General features: G+C 55.4%; 1 protein-coding gene across 1 annotated transcript; it reads right to left on the bottom strand.

Moving 5' to 3' along the window:
- Window positions 1-2,243: 2,243 nt before the first annotated feature.
- On the bottom strand, window positions 2,244-8,526 carry Gjd3 (gap junction protein delta 3). Its single transcript, XM_052758588.1, has 2 exons — window positions 5,935-8,526; window positions 2,244-5,239 (listed from the first exon to the last, which is right to left on the bottom strand). Exon 2 carries the CDS (start codon window positions 5,233-5,235, stop codon window positions 4,402-4,404), a length of 834 nt encoding a protein of 277 aa, XP_052614548.1. The 5' UTR covers window positions 5,236-5,239; window positions 5,935-8,526; the 3' UTR covers window positions 2,244-4,401.
- Window positions 8,527-10,423: the final 1,897 nt, after the last annotated feature.

The raw sequence follows: 10,423 nt of genomic DNA, 5'->3' as shown, positions 1-10,423 counted from the left end.
CCACAAGTTGTCCTCTGGCCTCCACATTCATATTGTGGACACTTAGATATCCTGTAACAAAATATTTTTAAAGCTTTGTCTGACAATTTTGTGTCTATTTGAAGTCTTCAGCTTCTTTCTACCTCGATTTTTTGTTTGAGAATTTCATACTTGCAGCTAGGCGATGGTGGCACACGCCTTTGCCTTTGATCCCAGCACTCGGGAGGCTGAGGCAGAGGCAGGTGGATCTCTGAGTTTGAGGTCAGCCTGGTCTACAGAGTGAGTTCTAGAACAGCCAGGGCTACACAGAGAAACAACTGTCTCACAAAACAAAACAACAAAAAAGAGAGAACTTCATACTTGCATATAATGAATTTTGATAAAATCCACCCCATTCCCACCCCTTTCAGCTCCTTCCCTTACCCCACCCCAGCACCCCTCCCTCAACTTCATGTGTTCTTTTTAAAACCCACTGAGTTTACTTTGTCCTGCCTGGATGAGCATGGGTGTAGGACCACCTGCTGGAGCATCCCTGAAGAAAACTCACTCCCTCTCCAAGGAGCTAGGCACTCCTCAAGCACTCCAGCAAACTGAACCTCTCAGCTAGGGGTGGGACTTGGTGAGCCCCCCTCCCCAACCCATGCTGGGATTTTTTCTGGATTGACTTGAGTCTACCTTATCTTTTCGGCTGGGTCTCTCTCTCACTGAGCCTGAAACTCACAAATGTGGCTAGACAGGCTGGCCAGCAAGCCACAGGAATCCCCCTGCCTCTGTATCCCAGCACGGGGATTGCAGGCGTGCACCAGTGGGCCCAGCATGCTTAGGTGGATGCTGAGGATCTGAATGCAGATTCTTCTGCCCACATGCCAAACGCTTTACCAGAGACTACACCATCTCCCCAGCACTTACTTGCGACTTTTTTTTTTAAACTGCGAGATGATTGATCTTGAGGTTCCTAGTCCCTTTCTACAAAATGCTAACAGGATGTCATCACCATGACAATCTGGAAGAGACCCCTATATTGATGAGGAACTACAGAGTATCTTCCCTGTGGAGAAATGCTGGTCATGGACTGTCTTTACTGATCCACAGTTCATCTCTGTGAAACAGTTTCTCAAGCTGTGGCACCAATGATATTTTTTTTTCTTTCTTTTTTTGAGACAGATTTCTCGACGTAGTCCTGACTGGTTTAGACTCTCCTCACAGAGCTCCACTGTGTCTCCCAAGTTCTGGGACTAAAGGTGTGCATCACCACCTCTGGACTTTTAAATTTGTTGTTGTTTTTTGAGACAGGGTTTCTCTGTGAAACAGTCCTGGCTGTCCTGGAACTCACAGAGATCCTCCTGCGTCTGCCCACTGAGTGCTGGGATTAAAGGCACGTGTCACTACCTCCTGGCCTTAGTTTTTTTTTGAGACATTGTCTCTCCATGTAACCTAGGTCTAGTAGTGACATTTTGGGTGGGATTTTTTTTTTCCTGTGAGAGTTTGTCCTGAGCCTCACAATGGTTAACAGCTATGTTCTATGTTGGTTTTGCTGTGTAGCCCAGGCAAGGGAAGGGGGATTTAAGCTGGCAAGACAGGTCTTTAGAGGGAGCTAGCAGGGCCTGAACAGAGGCTGTGGGGGAGGGAGCTCTAGGCACAGCTGACCCTGGGCGCCTTCTGCAGGGCCACAGGGGAGCCGGTGACACAGGTGACTGAGGAGCTGAAGATGGCGGGGGACGGCAGCTGGTGGAGGTGGCCCCACCGGGTGGTAGGGCCAGCCGTGGAGCGGAACAACTAAGGAAGGCAGAACTGGTTCTAGGTCGCTGGTTACCCCCACCACACAGCCACTGCTCGCCACTCCAGCCACATTAGTCTCTTTGGTGGCCCTGGCACGTCTCCACCTCAGGGCTCTGGCACTTGCCACCTCAAGGCTTTTCTCGGAAACAGCTTCGTGACTGACCCCTGAAGGGTCACCTCCTCAGGGACATCACTCTCCCCTTATCTTTTTTTTTTTTTTGATGTCTTTCCCCCCAGAGTTGCAGCAGCCCAATAGCCCAACATCTGGATCAGTGCTGCAGCCCAACATCTGGATCTGTGCTGCGTGTGGCCGCCACTAAGCCACGTGTGCTGGATGGGCTGGTTTGAGCGTGTAAAGTTCACACAAGATCCGTGTGAGAGGAAGAACGGGACGCCTCTCTGTGATGCTTCTGAACACCGACGACGCGTGGAAATGGAGCGGTTTGGGGTAAAGCCGTTTAAAGAAACTACCACTGACATCAGTCTCGGCTCTTTCCATTCGCTTTTTTTAATGGCTAAAGGAAAATGCGAATTACATTGTAAATTGGACGCAGTGGCACAGGCCTTTCATCCCAGCACTTGGGAGACAGAGGCAGGCAGATCTTCGTGGGTTCCAGGACAGCCTGGCCTATGTAGAGAGACTCTGTCTTGAAAACCAAAACCAAACAAAAAAAAATTAACATTGTGCCTCACGTACAATTGTACTGAATGACGCTGACCTTGAACCAGTATTGGCTGAGGGACTTATCTTTGGAAAACGGCTGGACGCCCACATCTATGCTTGTGTGGAGGGGTCCAGGCTGTAGCCAGACATGTCCACCGGGATCGTGGACATGAGCGGGGTGATGGTCACCTGACAACCCTTCATTTTCTCTCCCCAAATATCTACTATATGCCGTGCCCAGGAGACAGTGCAACCATGCAGCAGAACGGTGGGGGATGGGGTGCCTGACTCCAGCTGAGGGCAAGGAAAGCCCCTGCTGGGGGGGGGGTGCGCTTGTTTTCTTCCAATGAGACCAAAGGCAAAGGCAGGCAGCGGGGGTCAGAGCTTCGGAGAGTGAGACTGTACCGGAGGGCATGTCTAAAACTGGCATCAGAAGTGGGCACGGTGTTTGTGAGGAGCAGAAACTTTAGCCTGGTGTGACAGATGGCGGCGGTGGAGGCCTCGCCAAGGCAGTGCAGGAAGCCTGGGGGAAGGGCTGGTTGTACCCCAAGGACAGGGACCTCCCAAGGGCTAAGTAAGGCTTGGAAGAAAGCCCTCAGGAGGGGGATGGGTACATGAAGGACAGAGGGAAAGCAATTTGGGGTGTGCAGGGCCTGGGCAACAGATCTGACAGAGCCTGAGGTCAGGATTGATCCCTTGGTCCTGGTGAATTCAGAGTGGCCACCCAGGCGATGAAGGAGGAAGGCGGGTGAGGTAAGGACAGAAAGGGATGAGGTATGGACTGGAGAGACGGCTCAGCAGTTTAGAGCACTGGCTGCTCTTCCGGAGGACCCGGGTTCAATTCCCAGCACCCACATGGCAGCTCACAGCTGTCCGGAACTCCAGTTCCAGGGGATCCAGCACCCTTACACCAATGAACATAAAACTAAATTAAATCTTTAAGAAAAAAGGAGGGGGGTGAAGTAGCCATGTGGCTACTCTTCCAAAGTCTGTGCTAGAAGAATGGCTAGTTGTAAGGGAAAGGGGACCTAGGAACCTATCAGTCTCAGGGGCAGCTTTCCCTAAGGATGGAAAGGCCTCAACCATGTTTGTTTACAGAGTATGGCGGGTGGGAAGAGAGAAGATGTAAGCCAAAAGAACACACTGCCTGTCTTTATCTTCCGACTCTCCTCCCACTCCGTTCCTGTGGGGGAACACCGCTGCCCTCACAGGCGGCAGGGTTAGGTCAGTAGGGAGGAAGCCATTATGGCTACCACTAGCATTGGGTTCTGGTAGTGAATGACAGTGTTAGCAGATGCACACACAGAATGTGTGTGTACAGGTGTGTACACAGAGCTTACGCAGGATGCATGCATCCATGCACGTGCACAGAGCCCACAAGGACATCCATGGGCATGTCTGTGCACACATGCACGAACACAGGTCTGTACCTCCTCTTACTTGGAAGGTGTACACTTGTGTGCACATGCATGTGTGGACCCCTCAGAGGGGGGTACACATGCAAGCATACACACACAGCCCACAGAGGTTTAATGTGCACGAGCGTATCCAGGTGTGCATGTATGTGTGCACAGAGAGCCCACAGAGAAGTGAGCTTCTCTGAACAAGCAGGGGACCTGGGAATGCTGCCATCACTGCTGATTTCACCCCTCGATACAACCATCAGGTCACCCACTGCCCTTGGCCCGTCCGCTTCCTCTCCAGGCTCCTGGCATCCTCCCTTTCCGGCTGGGAACACAGCACAGAGGAGCCTCCCTGATGCAAAGCACCCCCCAGCACGCTGCTGCAACCAGCGCTAGGAAGTGCGACGCCACCCCGACCCGAAGCCCGGCGGTCCCTCATCTTCTGCTGGCGGGTGGGGCGGGAGGTCCCCTCTGCTCATCTTCAGCTCAGGCAGGGTCCTACGCAGAAGCCACTTCTCGCTTCTGCCTCCACCGACCCCCGCCCCGGTGCTGAAGGTTCGGCCTGGGACCTCGCCGCTAGATGGCCAGGTCCTGCCGCACGGTGGCCAGCGACGCCTTGCTGTGACCGCTGCCGCCCTCGCCCTCGCTGTCGCCGGCCGGTGCGCGGTGAGCGTAGGCGGGCGGGCCGAAGGGGTCGGGGTCGGCTCGGGACGAGGGCAGGGCGGCCGGGGCCGGGGCCGGGGGCAGCTTGGCGCGCTGGCGACCCTTCCAGAGCAGGTGGCCCAGCTCGGCCACGCTGAGCAGCGCCGAGAGCAGCCCCACGGCGAAGTAGAAGACCACGAAGACCGTCTTCTCGGTGGGCCGGCTCACGAAGCAGTCGACGGTGTGCGGGCAAGGCGGGCCGGCGCACGCGTAGTGCGGGGCCACGCGGAAGCCGTAGAGCAGCGCCTGGCCCCCCAGGAAGGCCAGCTCGGCGAGCAGGCGCAGAGCCACGCTCAGCAGGTAGCAGCGGCGCGCGCGGCGGGCGCGCAGGGAGCACGGGGCGCACGGGGCCTCGGGGCGCCCGCGCGTGCACGCCGGGGCCGGCTGCGCGCCTCCCGCCTCCTTGCTGGCCTGGTGCATGGAGTAGATGACGAACAGCACCGGCGGCGCCGACAACAGCAAGATGTGGAAGAGCCAGAAGCGGTAGTGGGACACCGGGAAGGCGCGGTCGTAGCAGGTCTGGCGGCAGCCCGGCTGCAGCGTGTTACACACGAACTCCTCCTGCTCGTCCTCGAACACGGCACCTCCCACCGTGGCCAGCACCAGGATGCGGAAGATCAGCATGATCACCAGCCAGAGGCGACCCACGAGCGGCGACTGCAGCTGCACGGCGTCCAGCAGGGAGCCTAGGAACGCCCACTCTCCCATGACGCTGGGGACAAGGGAGAGGGGTAGTCAGGGGCCGGGGTGGACTGGACCCCTGCCTCCCCCCCCTCCACGCCCGCCGCAATCTCTAACCTTGGAGGGCACCCGGGGTCAGAGATTTTGTGGGGTTCAATGAGTTAATATCCGAGTGTGAGGATAGTAGGTGAGTCCATCCTCGGCTATGCCATCCCTTCATCTGGGCATAGAGAGGTGTTGAGGAGGGCTTCCTCCCCACCCCGCCCGGGCCTGCTTGGCTGGACCCTATGATCTCTCAGATTCTAGGCTCTTCTGCAGGGCCAGCCCCTCACCCCGCCCCCGCCCCCCTGGCTCTTGGCGCCAGGATGATTTCTAGGAGCGAGAGCGGCTGCTGGAGTCCGGAATGCCTCCTTCCATTTGAGACTCCTGGGAGCAAGGGGAGGGCCGGGCCGGGCGAGCCCCCACCGGCTCCTTTCTCTCCCTCCTCACCGTGAGAACTCCTTTCAGCGTTGGAGGCTGACACAAGAAGCCTGTTCTTAGGAATCTCCCCGCGCCTGATCCTCCCTTTCCTCTCCTACCTCCGGCCAAGGGGAATGGGAACAGCCCCCTCGCACCTCCTCGCTGACAGCGGTTGTCAAGCATCTCCTGTAAACCTCCGCTGACACACGGAACACACCATGTCCCTGTAGACCCTTGGTGGCCTCTCGATCCTCCGACCCCACTTACCCTGGGGCCTGTGCTTAGAGCTGAGCGTAGGACCTTGGGAGACAGCTGGGACCTGTTCCTCTTGGTCCCTCTTTCATTTTCCTTTTTGGATTTGGCTGGGATGGATGACAGGACAGGATGGCTGAGAGGGGCTAGCTCTCCCCCTTCTCTTAAAGGGACAGGGTGACCCTGCTGTCTGGCTCCACCCTGGGAACAGACCCAGGGCCACACCCCTTGCTGGGTTCTTCCAACCCTCCCTTTCAGCCTTCACCGCCCCCCCCCATGCCCATCTCATAGTCATCTGGTGATGGACTGAGGTTAACTAGAACCACACCTTTTATTGAGGGGGCCAGGGGAATCATGGAACCTTTCCCCCGACAGACTCCCCAAATTGAGGACTAGGTCCACACAACTGACTGACCCCTTTTGAAGGAACCAGAGGCAGATATCTCAGTTTTGGGGAGGCAACAAACATCTGATGGTTTTTGGCTCTGGCTCTACCACACTCCACCATGGATGAGCCATTTGGGTTGTTTGGGTCAGGAGCTCTGGGTTGGTCACCTGAGCCAGCTAAGCTCCAAGGTTCATCCTTTTTTGTTTGCTCTGAGACAGAATCTCACTGTGTAGTTCAAGCTGGCCTGGACCCTACTATACAGGCCAGGCTGCCCTGGAAGAGTTGATCCTCCTGCCTCAGCCTCCTAAGTGTCAGGACATTAGGTATGTACCACCACACCCAGCTGCCCATCTTAATGCTCAGGTCTCAAGTATGTTACAGAAACCCGAAGCCCCGAGCCTGGAAGAACTCCGTGTGGACAGCAGGAAGGTGTGGAGAGTGCCCGGCTCCCGTGGTTAAGCAAAGGCTCTGGTCTCTCCAGCAATTTCTAGATTGCCTGTGAGGAGCATGGCGCTTCATAAGGTCAGCAGCAGTCAGAGCTTCCACCACGGGTTCTCCATTGAGTGTCTCCCAACATCTAGGATTGGGGATATGCTGCCAACGTAATTAGGAAGATCCGTGACAGGGGGCCTGAGTGGGCAGGAGGAGAGATGTTTTCTTTGTCCCTCTGGTCTAGCACAGTCGTTCAGTCTTCAGCACTCAGGTGGGGGGCACTGTTCACAGCTGGGGAAGCAGAGACTTAGCGAGTCACAGATGTGCAGTCAGGGAATGGCAGATCCTGGCCTCACACTCAGCCTGAAGAGTTTTCTGGAGCGCGTGCTCATAGCACGCCAGGGACCTGTCCTCTCTAGCCGGGCTGGACTTCCCCAGGGTCTTGTGGGGGCTGAGGGGCCAGCACTGGGGGAGGCTGTGCTTCTTCCTGGAAGGGGAAGGTCTCTGAGTCCTCACATCCTCTGTACCGTTTCTCCCCGAGTCAGTCACAAAGACCTGCGTGGGTTTCTGTCGGTTAACGGGGGTCCCTAATGGAAAATGTCCTCTCTCCCATTGGTTCGGTCAGGGGTCCATCCCAGCCTGGAAAAACTTTCGGTTAACTCCAGCTTGGGTGTGCCCTTGGACATTTCCACCCTCCTGCAGGGTCCCTTAGAAATAGGCCTGGGGGTGGGGGCGCTACCCTGGATAAAATCCAAGCAAATAGCACGTGCTGGAGCCCCACATTCTGAAAACAGGATGTGAGGTGGGGCACTGTTGACCTCTGCCACTGGCTTCTGGCAGAGCCGCTGTCTGCCCTGTCCTCAGCCGTGGAGGCTCAGGGTCACGTCTCATCTCTCCTTGCTGCCCGTGATGGGCCCAGCCCAGCCCTGCCGGTCCTGCTTCGTCAGCCTGGAAAAAGCCCACCAGACCCCACCCCACCCCACCCTGTGTGCCTGCAGGGGGTGGAAAAGTGCCACAGTGGTGGCTAGGGTGGGACAGGAGGTGGAGGGCCCCTGGTCACCCTGCCCTGTCCCCCCGCTAGCTCCTGATGCCAGAGGAGACGCTACAGTAATCTGCAGGACCCAGTCCCCTGCCCAGATAGCACTGGGCAGCTTGGGAGGTGTTGCTGACAATCCCCAGAACTGGCAGCACTGGCCCTTCCCGGCCCTGCTTGAAGAAGGGCTGGGCTGAGAGGGTCCTCCCCTGTGTGTCTGTGTCCCAGACACCTCCATCTGGCTATCGGGCTGTGGAGCCACAGCCCTGTATCAGTCACACGTGGACATACACAGGGGCATGTCTGTGTTTGTATCTAGGAAGTTCATAACGGTGCTGTACCTGACACATGGCCGCACTTTGGAAATGAAACAAGCCACAAATGGCTGTATAAAATCATCATTCCTGGCCACGACGAGGCCGACTCAGTGGTATTACTGTATTTGAACTTAATTCCTACTTCCTTTCCCTCCCTGCCTTCCTCCTCGACACCAGCCGTTAGATATTTTGTCTGGTCAGCTCAGCATTGTAAGCGATACAAGCGGTGGGCGCTGGGGTGCTACCTTCTGTGTCACCCCCAGCACCTAGAACACTTGGGACCGTGGCAGATGCTCTGAGCTATCCACTGGGTGGATAAAGGGCAGTGTGAGGGATGGCGGCATGCTTGGAGTATCCCTGACCCTGCCAGATGCTCACCCCGTTCTCCTGGGCTTCGGTCCAGTAAGCGCGCCATTCGGTATCAGATTAGCACACAAAATGTACAGGCCTGGGCAGAAGGCCGGCTCCCAAGTGGGGTCAGGGGTTTGGGTGGGGAAGGGGCGGGTGTTCCCTGGTTCTTCGGTAGCCCCCTTCCAACCTGCACAGCTCCTGAGCCTTTGACCCCTTTCCACAGCCTTACGTCCCCTCCTCCCAGGGTACCTCATGCTTGACCTTGGCTTCTACACTCTACACCTTCTGAAAGTTCTTAGAGTTAGAACCCATCTCTCTCTCCTGCCTGGATACCTCCTTTGGCTCTGGAATTCTTTCTTTCTTTTTGTTTTGTGAGACAAAGTTTCTCTGTGTGGCCCTGGCTGTCCTGGAACTTGCTTTGTAGACCAGGCTGGCCTCGAACTCACAGATCCCCTGCCTCTGCCTCCCTAGTGCTGGGATTAAAGGTGTACGTATGCCCAGCTGGCTCTGGAATTCTTTACTGTTTGGTTTGGCTGTAGCAACAAGAATGCCAACCAACGGCTTAGTTAACCGGAAGCTAGTGTCTTCCTTACTAAGAGGGCAGAGGACTGCACTGCCATGCGGTAGACACCTCACCTAAACCCTGCTCCACACGGTGTCTCGGAGAGTCCAGGACTGCCCTGTATCCATTCTTCTGACACATCTTTAGCCAGAATGGGCTCCTATGTCCACTTTTACAGGCAAATGGAGGATGGGAAATGTATTTTAGGGGACTGTACATTCAGGAGGGGGAATATAACCCTCAGACTCATGGGTCTGCTGGTGCTGGCTTTCCACACTGGAGCGGGCACTGGGGTCACTTGGTGTCCCCAGTCTCTGTCCTCACCAGCTGAGGAAGAGGAGCTTTCTTGGTCCGTCTGGTTGTTACCTTGTTCTAGACCCTTCCAAACCACTGCACTTCTGGGCCTTTCTTCATGTGCAGCTGAAGGCCCCGACCCCTCTCCCTCATTAACTCCAGTGAAGGCTCGGCCTCTCTCATCCCTTCACCCCACGCTGGGAATGCAGCCTTTCTCCACACGGGCCCATCTGAGTGAGCAGAGAGCTTAGAGTTGGAGGTAGCGCTCTGAGATTGGGGTGAGGAAGGGCTTGAATGTTTCCTTTCCTAAGATTAAAAAAAAACATTTTAAGGCCAGGTGGTGACGCACACTTTTAATCCCAGCACTTAGGAGGCAGATTTCGGAGGATCTCTGAGTTTGAGGCCAGCCTGGTCTACAGAGTGAGTTCCAGGACAGCCAGGGCTACACAGAGAAACCTTGTCTTGAAATACAAAAGACAAAAACAGAAAAAGACTTAAAAGGTATGTATGTGTGTGTGCTCTCATGGGTGGGTGCACATGTGTGCAGGTGCCTGCAGAAGCCAGAGGATCCCCTGGAGTGGAGTTACAGCTGTTGTGGGGTGCCCTGGGGGAGGGGTGGTTGGTGCTGGAAGCAGAACTTGAGGCCTCTAGAAGAGCTTAACCACTGAGCCACCTCTCCAGCCCCTTGGCTTTTAAAATCATTATTATTATTGTGTGTGTGCCATCACATCTATGTGGAGATCAGAGGACAACTTTGGGGAGTCGGTTATCTTCTTCCTCAATGGTTCTGGGGTGCAAACTCAGATGGTCAGGCTGGCTTGCATGGCAAGTGCTTGTACCCTGAGCCATCTTGTCGCCTGACCACTTTTAAGTTTTTGTTTTTAGCCAGGTGTGGTGGCTAAAATGCCACTTGACCCTGTAGGAGGCTGTCATAAGTTCAAGGCCAGCTCAGGCTACCTGTGAGCCTGTCTTTTTAAAAAAAGATGAGCCAAAAAAGGAGGAAAGCGAGAAGGAGAAAAGGAAGGAATATAGGTAAAAGATAGATAGATAGATAGATAGATAGATAGATAGATAGATAGATAGATAGATAGATAGATGAGCCAGGCATGCCTTTAATCCCAGCACTC

This window comes from Peromyscus californicus, unplaced genomic scaffold (assembly GCF_007827085.1).
Source record: "Peromyscus californicus insignis strain IS unplaced genomic scaffold, ASM782708v3 Scaffold_3__1_contigs__length_106647218, whole genome shotgun sequence".
Taxonomy (NCBI): Eukaryota; Metazoa; Chordata; class Mammalia; order Rodentia; family Cricetidae; genus Peromyscus; species Peromyscus californicus.
The sequence above is the reverse complement of the archived record's forward strand: the minus strand, read 5'-3'. Positions and strand labels throughout refer to the sequence as shown.

Bases quoted from the DNA above. Each gene is read 5' to 3' on its own strand.
- Gjd3 (XM_052758588.1), bottom strand. From the start codon at position 5,235: ATGGGAGAGTGGGCGTTCCTAGGCTCCCTGCTGGACGCCGTGCAGCTG.